The 20,137-nt window shown below is 37.2% G+C and overlaps 1 protein-coding gene across 9 annotated transcripts; it reads left to right on the top strand.

The window, feature by feature from the left end:
- The first annotated feature begins 2,149 nt into the window (after nt 1–2,149).
- LOC103695931 (two-component response regulator ORR21) lies at nt 2,150–19,060 on the top strand. Of its 9 annotated transcripts, none has more exons than XR_016413254.1 (7): nt 2,150–2,691; nt 2,770–2,972; nt 11,722–11,874; nt 11,952–12,347; nt 12,570–12,646; nt 16,220–17,700; nt 18,723–19,060. XR_016413254.1 is itself a non-coding variant. In XM_089930817.1 (5 exons), the coding sequence occupies exons 1-5, from the start codon at nt 2,786–2,788 to the stop codon at nt 17,639–17,641; spliced, it is 2,235 nt and encodes a 744-aa protein (XP_089786943.1). In that variant the 5' UTR covers nt 2,250–2,785; the 3' UTR covers nt 17,642–17,768. The 9 variants fall into 9 exon arrangements, 1 of the variants encoding a protein (XP_089786943.1); XR_016413261.1 differs by having other exon boundaries at nt 2,318–2,691; nt 11,728–11,874; nt 16,220–17,696; XR_016413259.1 differs by having other exon boundaries at nt 2,331–2,691; nt 11,728–11,874.
- The last annotated feature ends 1,077 nt before the right edge of the window (nt 19,061–20,137 follow it).

Below are 20,137 nucleotides of genomic sequence, written 5' to 3'. Positions count from 1 at the left end.
TTTATGTCCCTTTATCTTTGGAAGCTCAAGCAGAGGCTTGCTTACTTATCGTAGTTTGAAATTTTGGGATTTGTTCGAAATAGTTAATAACTTGATCCATAATAATGGAATCAGTTTCTTATTTGCTACTTTGTGACCTCTTTGGATCCATATCTATGTCTCAACTGGATTGTGACGAAAGATTGAGGAGCAAGGAAGAATAAAAAAATGACTCAAATCATAGTCTAATTCATGATTTTATGGATCCGTTTGCCATTATATACTTATACAAAAATTTAGAATCCTTTTTTCTCGAGCCATATGAGGAGAAAACTGATGAGACCTTTCTGAATTGCTAAACCATGTTAGGTCGGATGGAGTATCTAAATTGGCTATGTCAAGGAAGTGAAACAAGCATTCCTAGGTTGAGGTTAGTATAGGTTCGACCCTCAGTCAGGAGAAGCTCGACTAGAAAGAATTGAAGGAAAAATTTTGTGTTATATATGGTGATCTTCCTCCTCTAGTATTCTAATTTTATCTCTAACTTTCCGTTAGTGAAATAAAGAGAAAAAGTGAATTATATACCTTCTCTTCCTTAATTAGTTGATATTTCAAGGAGGTTACCTGGAATGAAAGAACTTTATTTCTTGGAGAGCTAAAAAGCAAATAGTTGCTCGATCATCTACTAAAGCGGAGTATCGATGCCTTGCCCAAATTGCTGCTGAACTATAATGGTTATATTCTCTTATGCGTGAATTAGATATTCCTCTCTACTCTATTCTTTTAATATGGCGCGACAACATTTTTGCCATCTCTCTCATCTTTAATCCAGTTTTTCATGCAAGAACTAAACATATCGAGATCGACTATCACTATACCTGAGAATTGGTAGGTTGTAAGCTTTTGGATGTCAAGTTCATCTCTTTTGCAGACCAAGTCGCTGACATCTTCACCAAAAGTCTTTACTCCAATCGCATTCGGTTTTTACAGTCTAAGCTTTACATTCAACCAAATACTCAGTTTGAGGAAAATAATAATGTACCTTAAATTCTCTCTATTCAAATTTAATTTTCGAATTCAAATTATTATTATAATCTTCTATTTTTTTCTTTTCTATTTTTTCTCTATTCACATTCAAATTAAAATTTTGAATTTGAATTACTGCTGTAATTTTCTCCTAATTTTTCATCTATAATTACTCTTGTATATTCTATATATATTCAATACAAACTCAAAGAAATCTCAACTAATCAAGTGAAATTTTAGCCATAAGATTCTATTTTTTTAAAATAATAATTAAAAAAAATAAATGGTAATGCTAAACAAGCAGCAACTCATACAAACAACCCTTAAGAATTAAAGGTAGTGTCCCATAATTTTTATTTTTAAGGAATTCCCAACCAACCATAGGGAACTTTAGATCTAAAACAGTTGCAAAATTTAATTCTTAAGGATAAATAGCTAGTACTGCTATTAGTTTAACATTTTCCAAAATAAGTAAACAGCCCCCCCCAAGAACAACTCTTCACCCACTTCACCTCCATTAATTATTCATCCTAAATTTGTAGCAAATCTATCCAAGACAGCACAACCCGGTCAAATCCAATCAATCAAACGTTACAAACCCATTATTGTAAAAATCTGCAGCTGAAAAAGGCAAAATATTAAAAGCAAATGCCCTAAAGACTTTCCTTCAATGTCTTAACTCCCCATGCACTTCCCAAGCGATAACTCACGAGGCAAAAATTAAAAAGAAGTGGCCAAAAGACCTCCATTAATTCCCTCCCTCGCAAAACATAACATTTAAAGTGCCAACCCATCTCTCCACCTTTACAAACTTTAAATACATCCTACATTTCCAAATTATCCAACCTCCATTACTCTTCCCCTTTAACATTGATTCCAAATTTATTACACGCCTATCCAGACAACACAATCCATCGAATCAGCTCACACTAACCACACTGAGTGGCCCAAACAAACTCTGGCCAAAAGTTGAAGGCAAGTTCCTCAGGACCTTCCATTTCTGCTGCTGCCCCTCAAACTATTGCATTTGGGTCCCTAGCAGTCCCCTGGCAAGGACTATATTGGTTATCACCAAAAGGACGAGGGCTTGTTTGGTTCGCTGGAAATAGTCTGAGGGAGAGCCCGGTAGTTCTCTCTCTGAAGTGGCTTCCGCCATCTTGGTGCCGAGGTGAGCTCCCGCTGGCCTTTAAATTAAGTCCAGATACATGTCTTTCCTTAAAAAAAAAAAAAAAAACTTTTCCCTTGTGACGTGAGTCTCGGCCACCGGTCCTAATTTTGGAAACGGGAAATCATCCAAAAGATTCAACCCCCTGTGCTGTTGCCCTCTCCCACTTCCATTCTGACCAGATATAAACTCTTCGTCGATCTTCTCGGAGGAAAAATATAAAAGAGAGAGACGCCAAAAGGACAGTTTTTGCTGCATTCTTTCTTCCTCTCTTTCTCTTCCCTCTTCGAGCCAGGCTTCGGCGATATCGAGAGGAGGCAATCCCGGGGGCGGCCGGAGGGAGGGGAGTTGGTTCTTGATCTCGCAGCGGATCCGTCCGGAATTGGGCCTTCTATTGGCTTCTCCGGCGGGTTCTTGTGGCGGAGGAGGGCTTCGGAGTGGGGATCTGGTGGGAGATCGGCGGGAAGGTCGGTGGAGCTTTGATCGGAGAGACCGGGGTTGGAGCGCTGGGAAGAGTTCTGGTGTGGGTTTGAGGTGGTTTATAGGTTTAAAGTTTTTTTTTTTAATTATTTTTTATTCTTCTTCTTTCTTTTTTTAAGAGGAGGGGGTGCGGAGATGGCGAAGGTGCAGCAGATGCCGCTGTCGAGCATGAGCATGGGGAACCTTTACGGGAGGTCGTCGTCCGAGGTGAAGGAGCCGATGCCGAAGGATTTCCCGATGGGGATGAGGGTTATTGTGGTGGACGACGACACCACCTGCTTGAAGGTTTTGGAGCGGATGCTTCTGGAATGCGGTTATAATGGTGAGCTTGTCTCGGTGCTTTTATTTCTGTGGGAAAGTTCGGTTCCTTCTTGTTTATTAGTGGTCTTTGATTTGGTTTGTTGTGAATTTGGAGTTATACGTTTTATTTTCCAAGTCTAGATGTTGTTCTATAATATCAGATTTTTGTTTTTATAATTTTTCAATATCATGCTAATCATTAAATTTTGACTCTTGGTCGTTTCTTGCTGTAAATTGTGCCGTGGTTGCTGGATATTGTCATTATGCAACTGTTTTTACTCCTTTGTTTTGCTGATAGACCTATGTACGATGATTGTTAGCCCATGATCATTTGTTTATGGGAAACATCAAACATGTATCTAGGTTTTACCTTGGTTCATTGAATTACATACTGATAAGAATTCAGAGTGTGTTTGAGTTCTTTAGTAAATCATTATAATTCCATGTTTTTCTTGTGCTGTTTAGAAATCATATTATATTTAAAAAGAAAATGTGTGTTTGTTTCTGCTATCGAAAATCAAATTTCCCTGGACGCGTAGCCTCTAAAATATAACTTCAGGTCTTCAACCTTTTTTTTTCCCTTTTTAAGGAGCCGATGACCTAACCTCTTTGTTTAACTATGTTTTTTGATCCCTCTCTTCAGCTATGCAACATCTCCATGTACTACATCTCGATATCAAAAATTCTGGAATTTTTGGAGTAAAGAAACAAGAATAGAGAATAAACTTTGAAAACCTCAAAGTGAAGCCAGAAAGCTTGCGAACATCAGTCTTTGATACCATGTTCGTAAACACTCATCTATAAGTTACCATCTACAACTAGCAAAATGTTATGAGACATACCTTTTTTAAGCATGACTGTTCTAGTAAAGTTTATGTTGAACTCCATACTGGAGTACCCTTCTACTTATCGCTGGATCCTTGCTACTATCATATTTGCTGCCATTCATGGAGAAAGAAATTGCAGCTGTCATAACAAAATGCGGAAGCATTTGCTAATCATCACCACTTTCTTTGAGCTGACTTTTAGTAACAGGCTTTCTGCATAATCCAACTTTCCAAGTATTGAACCAGTTTCAAATCCTTATCTACTGTTTTGTACATGTCAAGTTTCCATTCTCAGGCCTTACCTTTATCTTGAAGAGTCATGAATGATTTAGTAGAACATTCAATCTAAAAGAATTTCTGATGTTTGATGTCAATCCATAGTTTGAAACATCGCTATAGATCCATTCCACAAATAATGTTTAGGTGTTAAACTAATTTTGTGTTGTTGTCTATTCAATTTATAGAATTTTTATTAAAGGGCTGTCTCATTACATGTAGTTGAAGCAAATGCAACTCAAATTATGGCAACTGGGTTTTGCTACATGTAAAAGATTATTTTTGCTGCAAAACTAATTCTAATAATGCGGAAATTCAATCTGCAACCAAATAGATCCTTTACTTTTCTTAGAAAAAAATAATAATGACTTATAGTTATTAATCTAGTTTATGAACAAGTTATGTGGTTATGTTTTGACTATTTTGAAACCTGCTATAGACCAACTAAGATGACTGGTTGAATGATGAATTGACCAAAAACTGCTGCTCATACTACGAAAGTCATAAGTAGAAGTTGTCCATGGAAATTACTACTTAGGAAGTTGTTTGTGGAAATAGACAAATAGCTATCAATAATTATGCATGGCAGCAACTACCAACGGAAACAACATATTAACTCCTCAACTAACAATTTATTTGGATAGGTAATGGAGAAAAAAGAGCACAAACTAGAGAGAAGAAAAAGAGAAGAAAAGGAAGTGAATGCCACTTCTGTTATTTGGATGTGAAAGGGGAAAACAATAGAGGAAACTTGATTTTTGTGGCAGAAAAGGAAATTACAAATTACACATAGGATGTTCCTTTCTCTTCTCTCCATGTCTCTCCACTATGATAGATTAAAATAGTGGGGCTGGAGAGATCTCTTTTTTTATGTTTCTCTTCTCTGTTCCAATCTCTCCTACCTTTGTAAACGGGGGACTCTTAACATTCTTGCCTTCCTTATTCTTCTCCTATCTCCAAGTCTCTCAACCCAAAGTTTTGAACCCAATGACTAGAATAAATTGCGATGGTGACCAAGCACCAGGTCTCGATTCGATTGTGGATCAACCATGGATCGGTCAACTAACCACCCTGGTCCCTTTCTTCCCTAATTAAGCAAGCACCTATGTGACCACCGCTTATTCTTATAGAGCCTCTCATTTCTCTCTTGGATATAGTTGCACAACCTAAAACTAGAACATGGGGTCATGTAACTTCTATCTTGGCCAAATTTAGTTGTGCAATCTTCATCTTGACTAGATTTGGCTATGCAACCTTTGTCTCAATAGTTTTGGTTGTGCGCGTTTGTTCCCAGTGGATTTGGTGATGTCACTTCCGCAAAGCTTTGGCCATGGTACCTCTTCCCCAACTGGATTTAGCCTTGTCGTTGCTGCATCAAACCAAAAGAGGAAGAGAACATACCTTCTTCCTAGACTCAGTGATGCCACCTCCATAGCTTTGCCACTGCTCCTTTCCTCCACTGCCTCCATCAAACCGACAGGATGGACCATCGGAGCATATGGTAGAGATTGGCATGGCTTGTGTTTCTTTGCTTCAAAGGAAGAGGGAAAAGGAAACCCTAGAATTTTTTGGGTTTGCGTAGCTCCAGGTCATCAAGTTTCCTACCGACCTTCGTAGATCTTACCAAATTAAAAGCCAAAAAATTCTAGTTAACCTGTGTGAGTTGGTCAGGTTTCAGAACACTGACTTGAAGAAAGTGTAACTCTTTGAAGGCCTCTTTAAAAAATAATGTTGCAGCTCTTTCCCCCAGGCCCCTAAAATACTTCCTTGTCTTTATAATTCTAGGAGAATCCGATTCTCTTATCATAATATGAGAAAGAAAAACATTTTTTATGGTACCCAACTTCTATTAATAGTAGAATTTTAGAAAAAGTTGAAAAAAATATGATGGTTCTCAACTTCGATCACATTAGTTGCTGCCATTGGGAGAATAAACTAGGTTGTTTATGTTGAACAACTCAAGTTGATGGACAAGTATGAACTTTGATACGTAAATGATAGCAATATTGTATGTACCATGAGTAATGCACATCTGCAGGCCATAGAATGACAAGAGGGGGATGGAGATTGTAAATCTTGTGGAGGCAAGGGTATTTAACAATCTATCATCAAAATCTCGAGTTTGATTGAAGAATTCATACTTGGTAAATCATTGATTGAACGGGCGATTAATGCAGTAACTATGATTGTAGAGATCGTCTATTTTAGTTACCCAATTGATGTTAAAGTTCAAAGGGAGGAATCTAGCCAATTTTCTTGTTGAAAATTCTAGCAATCTTAGGACTGTATGATATCACTTTTTTCCTATTTTTTATTTATAAAAGTAAAAACACAAAAATCTGATGTAAGAAAGATGCTTCATTCCCTTAATTTTATTTTTAAAAGTGAGTTACATAATTTATGGAAAAGTGAAAGTGGAAAGTTTTGCTTCCATTACCTTTGGGCCATGAAACCAACTCCTTATATCACGTGGCTCCCATCATTAATTTCTCTCTTCTCTTCTTCCCTACCTTCCCAAACCCTCCTTTCTGTCTCCTTTCCCTCCTCAACCGCCACCACCTTGCCGAGATTCCTGTCCTCCGGTGGCTCCATGACCAAGGTTTAGAATTGAGATGTTTTAGATATACCGAGAGAGAGAGATAGCAAGAGAGAGTAATTGAAGCATCCTTAACCATGAAGCGGCCCCTCGAGCTCTCCAATCACAACCCCAACGACCTCTCTCCCTTCCCTCTCCGTCGCTACCACTGCTTCCATTGCCAAGCGCAACCCTGCACTCTCTATTATGCCCCCTTCCAGGCTCCACTGTCGATGCTGAAGCCCTTCCGAACAAAACCCTCTTTTGCTTCCTTTGTTTTGCCTATTGACAAACGAGGTCATCGGCAAGGGCGGCTTATCGTCCACTAGTTCTACGAGGAGACTAGCTCCAAGATTGGAGGACAAGGCCTGGTGGGCTTCTAGGATTGTGTCATCATTATCATTGCCAAGGCGCTACCGAAGAAACGACGAGAGGGTGATGAAGGAAATGATAAAGAGGTGGCGGAGCATGAGCCCTTCTCTTTGATTTTACATCTCTTCCCAAGCGTCCCATCCAAATCGAGCCCTCTATGGCTATGACAGCTTCAACACTTGCCAACAAAAAGAAAAATCGGGAAAAAATAGAAACCCTTCTCTGCCACCATACCTTCCTTTTGAAGCCTACTCTTTGGAACATCGACGCCCTGAACCAAAGCCTCCACCATGCCCAACGCTCTTGGCCCCCTGCTAATAAAGAAAAATTTAAAGAAAAAAATCTCCATCTTGCCCACTATATCTCCTTTCCGAAGTCTCCCCCTTTGAAACATGAACACCATTTAATTGAGCTCTCCGCTACTTCCAAACTCTCACTAGCAGAGAGAAACTTCAACGTTCGAGATCAATTTAGCAAATAGGCAATGGCTTGGCCGAGGTGCAAGATAAGGGTGGGTAGGCAGTGGCATGGTGGCATAGGGCAACAAGGGGCTAGGTTGCTAGGAATAGCGGTCTGGTGCTTGGCGTCGGTGGTCCCAGAAAAGGTCCTTTAAGAAGAGGGCATCTTTTTTTTTTCTACTTTTTCTTCTCTGCCAGCAAGAGGTAGGGCATGACAAAGGGCTTGATTTGTGTTTCAAAGGTGGAGGTTTGGGAAGGAAGATATGGTTGGCAAGAAGCAGAGTTTTCATTTTCCTTTTTCTTCAAATTTTTTCTCTAGTGGCTAGGATTGACGACGCTTGGTCAAGATATGAGAAGAGGGAAAGATTGTCAAGAAAATCGGACAAGATATCGGAGCTCTGATTAGGATTTTTGGGAAGGAACAAGTGCCACTTTGTTCATTTTGAATTTTCTGAAATTTTTGCTTACCAAAAATATTTTTCTATTTTTTGTTGCGAAAAAGTAAAAAATAATAAATCAGACATGTTTATATTGTCAGAAATTTTGAAAAAAACAAAAAAAAAATTTTTGTTTTCAAATTTTTAAAAAAAGAGAAGTGACAGTGATGTCGAACACGGCTTTCAAAATTTGAAGTAAGTATGCTCGCTGTAAGACTTCCTCTAGGAAGGATTCTCGGTATCTTATTATGCATAATACTAAATGCCTAGCATATCAGTTTAGGCTTTTGGATGTTAGACCTCCGCATTTCTTTTCCCTAAGTAAGGAAAGGTGTCTTCGGCTGGCAAGAGGTCTAATAAGAAAAGAAGTCTTGGGTAAGGGGGGTACATGGCTTTTTTCCCACCGCCACCCACCCTTCTCTTTCCATTATTCTCTCTTAAATCAGTAACAATATTCGTGCTAGCAACTTCTAATTTTCTAATTCAATAATTAAACACTTATAGGAGGATCTTCTTAGGCTTAATAGTGGAAATTGGACGCTTTGTTGACATAACTAAGTCTAATCAAGGCCCGCAATTCGGTAATAGATACCATACCAATATATTACCCGTTTAGTACGGTACAAGTTGGTACAGTATGCACCCTGTCCATACTACTTTTCTTGCTTTTTATCGTAGAATGCCTCATCATGGGTCAGTACATACCACGATACATCTCGGTATGCCTCGGCACACCTTCATATGGGGTCTGTATCGACCTGAACATGAGTTTCATACTGATTTTGATCTAGTACGGTATGGTACGCACTGTATCTGGCGGTTTAGGATGGTACGACAGTCCATGAGTCTAATCAAGTTAATACATTTATATCTATCTTGGTATATGATTATGATAAATATTAAGAATGAAATTTATTTTGTTGGAGTAATAGAATGGTACTTTCTTGCCAATTTTATATAGTCAATTTCATATACGCATTATCAAAGATTTTTTTTTAAAAAACCAAAAAATTCATTTACTATATTTGGGGAACAATGGAAAGTGGTGTAAATCCTAATTCCTTCACCTAACTGATAATTGATATTAGTGGAGAAACTTGAATAAAACCTTCTGAGAAAAGTAGTTAGGGGATAGAAATACACATTCTTATCACATTATAATTTAAAAATATTACCAAAACCCATATTGTAATTAATTGTATCATCTTGAGCTACATTACTAGGACCCTTCAGTTTACCAAAATATCTGCACGTGTGACAGAGAAATGGATATGGGTTATGGGACCAAAGGAAGAGATTCTAAAATTAGAAGTATCCAATGCTTAGACACATAATGATACATGAAAGTTGTGCTTGAGTTCATGTAACATAAGATTTGAGATTAAAAAGAAAATGCTAATGAGACCAAATATTTTGAAACTGGACTACTTGTCAGCTTGATTTGATGGCTAGATCACAAGTCAACAATTCATTTGCTGGTTGATCAATTTATGATGTCATAAACAGGAAGAAATGTCAAAATTACTAAATATATTATTTATATGATGGAAATAATAAGGGTAAGGTCATTTATGATTACAAAAATCCACTTTAGGTAGAACTATATGGTATTTTAAGTAAAATTATTTTTGACAATTATAACTCTAAATAATTTGCAAAAAAGTCATGTCTACAATCCATGCTTATGCTTGACGATCAAGCAATGAAAACCTTTAAATGTCTTTTCCCTCTACAGTACCACAACTTTCCTGATAGAGAAGATCGAGATATTTTTCTTCACCAGTTATCATGTTCCCTGAATATTAAAAAGAAAAGATAGAAATCTGAAGTGATCATACTAAAATTGAAACCTGGGAAGCTTTAAGAAAAGTAGATTTTTAAAAATAAAGTGCTAGGAAAATCAAGAGGTCATTTACCAAAAGACTAAATAGGATGAGAATGAGATCCCTCTCTTAAACCCCCACTCCATTTCCTTAACAGGGAAAACCCTATCCCAGTTGGCACCAATAGTTCATCATTTATCTCCCCAACATTGCTTAGAACTGTGCTAGATCCAACTTATAGCTAGGGGTTTCATCAATGTGGATGGAGTAATGCATAATGATCACAATATTCTTGACCCACTTCATTTTCTCAAGGATTGGATTGTTCATCCATAGTGCATGATATCTATGTTACATATTATGCTCGAAGTTTATTGGCATGATACAAGGGTGCGTCCCTTTATAATTGTCCATGTCCATGCAAACTCATATCTTTCCATATTGGCTTGTATCAATGTGTGTCGAAGTGACGAGGCATTGCTTTTGAGATGCATAGTTGTATGGGACTCCCCTTCCCTTTCCCCAAAAAAGGTCTAGAAAGCTTCCTCTTTTTCCCTTAAAAAGCAGTACATATACAATGTCTTACTAACATGGAAAAATATAGATTAGTTGGAATTATGCAATTAGTATGTTAAACAAAAATCAAGAAAGATATCTAGTATGATTTGTGATTTTAGAATTTTATAAATTAGTAAGTGGCTGTGTTCGTTTGTTTAGAATTTGCAATACACCATATAAATCGTGTAAGAATTAACATGTGGTTAAGAAAATTGAGTTCTACTTAAGGAAAAGCGTATAAAGCAATCTATTTTGTTGCGAAGGTTGTGTAACTTTTTGTGCTAGAACATGCTATGTGTTGGTATAGTACAACACAATAAGCATACATCATCAGCCTTTGACCAACTCAAGTGTGATATATGATCCTCTCTTTGATATTTGTTAGCAACTTTCAGGCATGTGTGGTACACAAGATTGAAAGCACATATAACCTTGATTTTGTGTGTGAGGACCTAGATGGATGTTATTGTGAATATTTAGTTTCCTTTTTTCCTTTTGATTTTTCTATAAAATCTTTGGTGTCCGTTTTTTTTCAAATTTCATCCTCTCATCATGCAAATCCATAGTTAGCGCCCAGCTTTCCAAGGGGGAATTTTCTTTCTTATCAAGTTCTTATAAATGATGCTTGGCCTTCCCAGCATGCCATATCTTTTTTGTTTCGATTTCCATTCTCCACATGGCTATGGTTGAATATCACGACAGACAGCCAGATGTCTCTTGTTGCATATTAGCGGACAAGGATTTAAGTGTCACATGCATGGGGTGTTCCAGCCAGTAGCCATCTTATGAGCACAAATCATAGGGATCGCAGTTTGCATCATATTGGCATCTCAATGCTTGTGTACTAAAACATGTGATCTTTTCTTATGTAGCAATCCAGGCACTCTTGAGCTGAAAGAGAAGGCTAGGGATGCCTCCTTTTAAGAGGAGGCTACTTAAGATGGGCTGCATGGAAGCCGTTATTTGGAGTTACATGGTTTGGATTAAGTGAACTATATGTGTGATGGTGATTGTCAGTAATCAGTACATGATAAGTTAATTTCTTTCTAGTTTCTTGGAGGAAATAAAATGAATTCAAGTAAAACTGTCGTGTTCTTTTCACTTGTGATTAACTCCAACTTATAAATTACCAAAACTCATTTTATGTGAAACAAACTACAGGGAATCTGTGTGTAAAATATTTGAGGCCTTTTCCAAATGATGCTTGCAAAATCACTTCCTTGGTATGTTGGCATTTATGAGTCTTATGCAAAATATAAACAATGTAACTTCTAAGAAAGCACTTCAATTATTTTGAAGTTCCTTTGATGTCTTTCAGATTTCATTATCTATGCTGATACCTTGCTTACAATCTTGTAGAGGGGAAATGATCTTTAGTTTACTTTCATAATCACTTAATTCTTTGGATGAGAGTAAGTAAAACTGAAGCACTTTCTTTTGGGCAGTCACAGCTTGTACTATGGCTACAAGAGCATTATCTATTCTGCGGGAGAGTAAGGGTGGTTTTGATGTGGTAATAAGTGATGTGCATATGCCTGACATGGATGGTTTCAAACTGCTTGAACTTATTGGTCTTGAAATGGATCTTCCTGTTATCAGTAAGTACTCTTCCTTTTATATGAAAGTTATCTCTTCTATTCTAGAAAAGTTACTAGTTTTGTTTATCGATTTGCAGTGATGTCGGCTGATATGAGAACCAGTATTGTGATGCAAGGAATTAAGCACGGAGCTTGTGATTATTTAGCTAAGCCTGTACGCATGGAAGAGCTGAAAAACATATGGCAGCATGTTGTTAGAAAGAAGTGGAAAGAAAACAGAGAAGCTGAACATTCAGATAGCTTTGAGGATACTGACCATAACAGACAAGTCATTGATGATGCTGAAAAAACTTCCTCAGGAAATGATGCAACTGATAGTATCTGCAAATCTCAGAAAAAGAGAAGAGATGGTAAAGAAGATGATGAAGGGGAACCAGACAATATGGATTCTTCATCAAAGAAACCACGTGTGGTGTGGTCTGTGGAACTTCATCAACAATTTGTCAATGCTGTAAACCAGCTTGGAGTGGACAGTGAGAACTACTTACAACCCTTTATTATCTTTGTATCTTACAACCCTTTATTATCCTTGTATCATTGCCTCATATTGTTTGAATTATGAGTTCCAAAGAAGTATTTAGTCATTAGCTTTGGTTGCTTTGCTTACAATAATGATACTTAAGATTGACCTCATGAATATAAATTGGAGTTGTTAATCTATATTATACTGATGAATTTTGCTGAATTGTTTGCAGGGGCTGTCCCCAAGAGAATTCTTGACTTGATGGATGTTCCAGGTCTGACGAGAGAAAATGTTGCGAGCCATTTGCAGGTTTGACTTTGAGCTACTTTTGAGTTTTCTTTTGAAGCAACTTATTGTTCTTCTTATCTTAGTTCCTCATTGTTTACCAATCGTCCATATAACTTTATGTTCTGGCTAGAAAATGTGAAATATACCATACTTCTTGTTCTTCTGTTGACCGGTTTATCAGAACAGCTCAGTTATCCTTGCTGTTGAAACTTCTGATCTCATAAAACTAACAGAGATCTTATTCTTTGCTCTTGTATGGATCAAAATGAGATAATTTACACCAGCTCTTTTTATCTGTAATTGGGATACTGTAATGGATGATTACCTGGATATTTACCATTTACTAAGATTAATGGTTAGTCTTCACATACTGAAGTTGTAAACCTTGTTTGTGTAATGTCTTGGGAAAGAATATATTATGCCATGGAGTATGTTGCCCATTAGTGAAATATTACCATAAAAAATTATTACAATTTAAGTAAACTTATGAGGAGGTTGGAACTCTATATTGTACTCTGTATAAATCTTTGTTCATCTAGATTTGAACCAAAACATTCAATTTTCAGACCAGAATATGAAAAACCAGAAGCTTTTATGCATCAGTTACAATGGTATTGTTGAAACTCGCTTGAACATGAATAACTCCTTTTGGTATTCTACGTATAAATTATTGAGAACTGAAAAAATGGAATCACATTTAAAGAAGCTTCTTGAAATTTTATTAGGTAATTTGTAACAAGCTTTTTTAACAAACCAAATTAAATAAACCCAATATGATGTTGTCAGGAATTAGAGTCATGAAAATTATATAGGTGGTTTGTTTTTATTTGTAGTCGGGGAGTTTGACTCAACTAAATATTTTACAAATTTCTCTTGAGCTTGAATGGGTTGCAAGTTGAAACCCATTGTAGTGATGTACTCATTCTATTTTTACAAAATAAAATGTACAACCTAAACCTGAAAAGTTTCTCGCAAGGTTTTCAATAACAGTTATTAATGTTCTATCAGATTATAGGAGGTAGACAAGTACCAATGGACAACCTGGCAGCTTATCACTAGGAGGGCAACCAAGAGTCAAGGTGGCCCAGAAACATTAAATTCATATAGCTAATAAATACCAGGAGAAATCTAAAAGAATAGTTGTAATCCGAAAAAGGAAAATGGTTTATCAAGTAAGATGTAATTTTGTCAATGGGAGGTAATGACTTGGCAACATCCAGTACTAATGCATAAATCAACCCCATCTTCCATATTCAGATATGCTACAAAACATCAAGGTGGGAGCCTTGAAGGCCAAGTGGGCCATTTTTTGGAACTTATAACAGATACTATGGTTGTTATTTAGTCATTATTCCGTTATAATGGTCAGCATTTTCACTGTCAATTGAATAAATATTTATTTTTAAATCCAAATGTCCATATCTGCTGGAAGAAATTAATTTTTTTTATTTACTGGACAGCAACATAATTGAAAAACGGTTTAGTTTTTTTCATTATTATCAGTTACTTCTTGTTATAACAGCTAATAACAGCATAACAGATGCTATTTTTGCTATAGCAGTAAATAACAGTTCAAAGGGGCTGTTGTATTCTTTCTTTTTGAACTCTGGTTGTGCGTATTGTAGTCACTCCTCCTCCTCGGAGGCTGTTGTATTCTTTGATTTCTTTCAATAAATTGGTGGCTCCAGCCCTCGTTTCACCTCAAAAAGAGGGCTCCATTATTTTGTGATATCAGCATTATTAAAGCCTTGGTTTCGCTAGTAAATCTCCCATCCAAATCTCTTTAGTGCTATGCTTGGGCAAAACATTTCAGTTGAAAGATCATAACATAATTAAAGGCATCTACCAAATTGTATGGTGCAAGGTGTCCTATACTAACATGGCAAGTGAGATCATTTCTGACTAGTTTACTGGCACCATAAATATCAACATGTTGAATATCGTGTTTGTAATGTTTCACTGAGGATACTTTCATGGTAAAGAAAACTAAGGTAACCCAGTTTTTATCCAAGTTCACATCAATTCAGCGACTGGATTTAGTATCAATTGAAGTGAGACATGAATTTGCTATGAATAGATGATTTATGTAACATAGCAAATTAATCTAACTCAAAGAGTTCAAAGGCTGAAGTATTTTATGCTCACAACATTATGAGTGATAAAGGAAATGATGATATATGAAATTCTAAAACACAAATCCTATGATAAAAGAAAAAATTGTGATATAAAAAACATGAAATGCAAAAAAAAACACTTTATTAGTTCTTGAAAAAGATTGATGGTTGTTAGAAACAATTGGTGCCAAGAAAAAGTTTATGGTGACTATTTGTTATAAAAACCCTCCAGACACCTATGATTACTATAAGGACCTTTAACAAAAGAAAAAAAAAAATCCTTATCAATATATCAGCTCCTACACAGTATCAGCAGTCAGCTATATTAATGGCATTGCTGCTCGGGTTGATTAGTATGAGATATGAGAGATGCATAACCTTTCCAGTCTCTATTCAAACATGAATTACAGATGAAGGGATTCTAGCATAAGCATAGACTTGGAACTGAAAGGATGTCTTCATAATGGTTTTCTGAACTAGCGCACGTAGGGTCTAGTCGAAAAGGTAATATGTGAAGTGTCAGAATTATGGGTCGCAAAAGCATAGCTAAGCTTTCAGGTGATTTTATATGTGAAACATTCTGGAAGCATTTGCATATTCTAGTTTTCTTTAGAAATTTGTACTCTGAGTTCATATGCTGAAGTTCATCAACGAGTAAATTGAGATAAATGATGCAAAGTTGGTACATTCTGTTTTTTTTCCAGCAACGCTATAGCAAGAATCTTACTTATCTAGGAAGCTTTAAAAATTCTATTATGCCAATGAAAGATGCACCTTTTCTTCTTCAGTTACTCTATATCTATAGCAAAAGATGGAACAAACAGAAATAAAAGAGTTGCATTTATTTGGAAACACTATGATTACAATCTTATGGTGAAGGTCTCTCTGAAAACATTATTAAGTGGAATATGGGTGGAAGAACACCTTAAGAGTATTGCTAACAAAACACATAATATTGCTCCTACTAAAGGGGTAAGATCTGAATATGTTACTTAAAATGCTACTGAAGATGTTCCTAATATTCAACAGCTTCTTTACCTTATATGCCTTCCACTTTCTTGATTTTCCTCCTGAAGGAAGATAATGCAGGACATTGTTATCAATATCATACATGACATGTGATTACTTTATAAAAGAAAGTAATGACTGTGGTCGAAAGAAGTTTTAGCAGCTAATCTAAGGGTTCCATAGCAGTTTCGTATACCATAACTGTCTTGGCCAGTACATGGTCCACCATAATATGTAGCAAATGATGGGCTGGTTGCATGAATCAGAGTTTGATTGTACTTAAAGAACTATGATAGTAAAAAAGAAAAGTATATTAAGAAAACTTAAAAATAAATGATACAGGAACATTATAGAACCATTAACATATTTCCTTTTGATTCCCTGTACATAGTCCATAATTATGTTTTTCAGTTTTTCCTTGTAGTTCATGTCTATAATTCTAATTTTCTAGTAAGTTGTTGAACTTGTGCAGAAATTCAGATTGTATCTGAAGAGACTGAGTTCAGCTCAACACCACACTGGACTTCCTATTTCATTGCCTGGCGCTGGCTCAAATGCAGAAGTGCCCTCACTTGGAAGCCTTGATTTCCAAACTTTGACTATCTCAGGTCAAATTCCTCCACAAACGTTGGCTGCTTGGCAAGATGAGCTCTTAGGCCGACCTGCTGGCAGCTTAGGAATGCCAGAAATGGACCAATCAATTCTTCCACAAGCCTCAATTCGGGGAGCTAAATCTGTTCCTGTGGAACATGGCATAGTGTTTGGTCAACCTCTGACAAAATGCCAGGCCAACATGCCCAGACAGTTCCCTCAATCAAATGTAGCTGTTAGGGGCTTGTCTTCTGGTTTTCCTACTTGGTCCTCCAATAACCTTGGGGCAGTGGTCTCTGGCAGCAATCTTGGAGGGTTAAGTAGCACTCAGAATAGTAACTTGCTGGTCCCGATGTTACAGCAGGAACAACCTCATCCTGTGCTATCAGAATCCCATCGTGCAATGACTGTGCAACCATCTTGTCTAGTTCTTCCCTCTCAGGTGTCGAAGAGGTTTCAGGTAAGGGAGAAGGCTGTGCTCGTGGATCAGAACTCTGTAGTAGTGCCCTCTCAGTCATCGACTAGTTTACAAGCAGAGAATAATCCTACTCCTATGAATCAGAACTCTATATTTGCTCCCCCGAGGTCATCGGCCAGTATGCAGGCAGGTAATAATCTTAGTCTCATAGGTCTGAATTCATCATCGACCAGTTTCCAAGGTGGAAATGATCCTGGTCTCATAAATCAGAACTGCATGCTAGTCCCTCCGCAGCTGTTGACTAGTTTTCAGGAAGGGAGCGGTACTGCCCCACTTAGCTATAGCTCCAGATATAAGAACAGCAGTGCAATTGTGGACTACAGCCTACTCTCATCTCAGTCAAATAATGCACAACTGGGTCGGGCACAAGTCTCGGATGAAGGCTTTAAGGATATCACTGTACTAAATAAATACTCGATTCCTAAATCAATTTATTCGTCAGTGCCATCCTGTACTGATGTCAGCACTGGTTGGAGGGCACAGACCCCTGATGGGAATATTGGTCCTGTTAATCAATCACCTTGTCTCGTGCCTAATTTGATCAACGTTCAGGGTGCTGGTGCAGTGTCACAGACTTTGCCTAATCAGGGACAAGGGAGAAATCTTGGTTTGCCTAACTTGAGCAACATCCGGGGTGGTGAGACAATGTCACAGACTTTACCGGATCAAGGACAAGGGAGAAGTCTTGGTTTCATTGGTCAAGGTACTCGCATGCCCTGCCAGTTTGCTGTGGATGACATTAAATCTCCCACAAATGGCTCGGGTCCTGATGATGATAGAGACATATTGAACCAAGGTTTCTTTGGATTTAATGGTGATCCTTAAAGAGTGGAACCCAATGAGTCCTCGTATTTCCAGCGACTTCATGAATGTTCTCTAAGTAGGTAATGTAACACCTCTCATGTGCTTTATCTCATTTTCTGTAAAAGTAGGAGATTGTACTGTGACTTTTGTCTTTTCTTCACTGATTTTACTTTTGATGTATTTACCTTGGTTTTGTTATTAGACTTTAAAATTGAAAGTGTATTTTGTTTTTTGCTAACAAAATATTGACTGTTTATTCTGTTATAAAGATTGACTATTTATTTTTAAGTGGGTAAGATGGACCTAGTTAATTAAAAATTATAGATGTTTGTTCATTTAACTACATTTGATCTATGAACAGCCTTGACAGTATTTGTTGGTAGTAAAATGCATTCATGTTATTTTTAGTCTGTGAATCAGTTAATTTTCTTTAATTTTTTTTTTTCTTTCACTGTTGTTGTGGATTAAGCATCAGTTATAGTAGTAACTCAGTGGCTGGGTGTTGTATTTCAACTTGTAAATCTCCATTTTATGCTTTTGCCTTGCAAAGATTAAAAGGGAAACCTCAACTTTCTCTGCGCCTCGGTAAAATTTTCATCATGTTTATCTTTCCCTCGTAGAAGGTTTATCCAAATTCATGCTATTGGACATTCATATCATATACAAGGCTTAAGCTGTATGTTGGGGAAGTTCTAGTATATATTTGACTTGAATACCCAGGTTGTTGTGAGAGGAACTTTACCACACACATTTTGCTCTGTACGCGTAATCAAATGCCAAGTGGCACAGAACTAAAGGCATATTTTCTGTAATTCAGCCTTTAGATGTGCCTCTATATGTCTTTATCAAATTGGTTTACTATTAGATTGAGCAGTTCAGAATCTGTACACACGTGAACATGAAAATGGCAATGGTATTTTGCCTTTTCATGTAGGCTTCCTTCCCCCCCTATACATTGCTTGCACAATTCATTGTCTTGATCCTGCCTAAGACTGCATTTTTCATATTGCTTTGCTGGATCTATTCATGCCTGTGTACAACTACTTGGTTGGGAGAATGTTTTTTTAACACTAGGCCTTTTAATTGGTGGCTTGTTTTGTAGGGATGGAGCAGTAGAATTCTTCTGGAAATCCTAGGCAGCACTTCAAAAGCATTCTTCAGGATATCTGGTTCAGTCTTTCCCTCCCCGCTTCTTTCTTAACCTTTCTAACTGTCATTTGGGTTAGTCATCCTGCTCAGGTTCAAAAATCCTTATGGGATTTGGTGCTACCTGTCCTGTCCTGTCCTTGGAGGCTAGTGGGTTCTCAAATTATTGTTTAGCCGCATCTTTACCTGTTGCCCAAGTGTTGGGTGAATTGAAATATTACTTTCATTGAATTTTTACAGTTGTGGTGAAATTGAAGGAATAAGCCCCACTTGCGGCTGTGTTAATTGGTTTAATATGTTGATTTGGTAGAATAATCCAACTCCATCTCTATTCTTATTTTTATAACTGGAAGCCTAGTCTTGGTCGGTTTTAACAGTAATGTAATTATGGAGAATTGGTATTCATTGGTTTTAACCATCTTAGACCCCACCCAAAACATGCATGGTGAGAAACTTTATGGCTGAAAGTTTGTTGGCTTATAACCCAGGACTAACCTACCATGGGCCTCTGTGGTCTAATTTGGAGTAGAAAGGAAGAATGAAAGTAAAACTAGACCCAGAACTAGCGTAGATTCGGGCATGCATGGGAGGTTCACTGCCAATGTGTTCTAATTCGAAGTATGTTTGAGTCCCCCAAATCTTTGGGGATTGAGTCCAAAGCATGCTTCATCATCATGTGGAAATGAGATCCAATTTACACTCGGCGTCTGGCCGGTAGAGATGTCCAAGCTTTTTGTCTACAATTCTCAAATATACCTGGTTTTAACTTTCATTATGTATGGGACCATCATATCTGCAATAGAGAGATACCACTGTTAAGGCATTTCTATTAATATAGATTTGATATTGAAATAAAAACTATGAGTATAATTTACAAATAATGATGCAAAATAATTATACTAAATTCTGACAAGACTGTTATAGGACCTCACGGGACAAAACAACTGTTTTATATAAGCTCTCTCTCTCTCTTATGGTGGAATATATGGAGATGGCCATAATAATTAGTAATAGTAATTAGTACTAGCATTATTAGTTTGTACCATAAGCAGTACTTCTTTGTTGTTCAGAATTACTAAGTTAGATTTATGTTCTGCAAAGCACTCAGCTCCTCCTGTGCAGAATTATGGAGATGGGACTGTCCTTGGGTTCTTGAGTGACTCAAAATGTTGGTGTCGGTGAAATGGATAGCCGAGATCGACCCATCAGCGTAGGCTGCTGAGGCCTAAAAGAGTTCCCTCCAACAACCAAACAAAGATGGCTGCTCTTTGGCCATTGTCCAGACTTGGCAAACATTTCCCCTCCAACAACCACCTTCAATTCAGGAGTTCTAATTCTCACTTAAAACTATCTTCTAAGTTTCTCTCAGGA

This window comes from Phoenix dactylifera, chromosome 5 (assembly GCF_051530095.1).
Source record: "Phoenix dactylifera cultivar Ajwa chromosome 5, Ajwa_hap1_PhDact_Kaust_v1.1, whole genome shotgun sequence".
In the NCBI taxonomy this organism is placed as follows: domain Eukaryota; kingdom Viridiplantae; phylum Streptophyta; class Magnoliopsida; order Arecales; family Arecaceae; genus Phoenix; species Phoenix dactylifera.
Note: the sequence above shows the minus strand (reverse complement) of the source record. Positions and strands in the feature narration are given on the sequence as shown.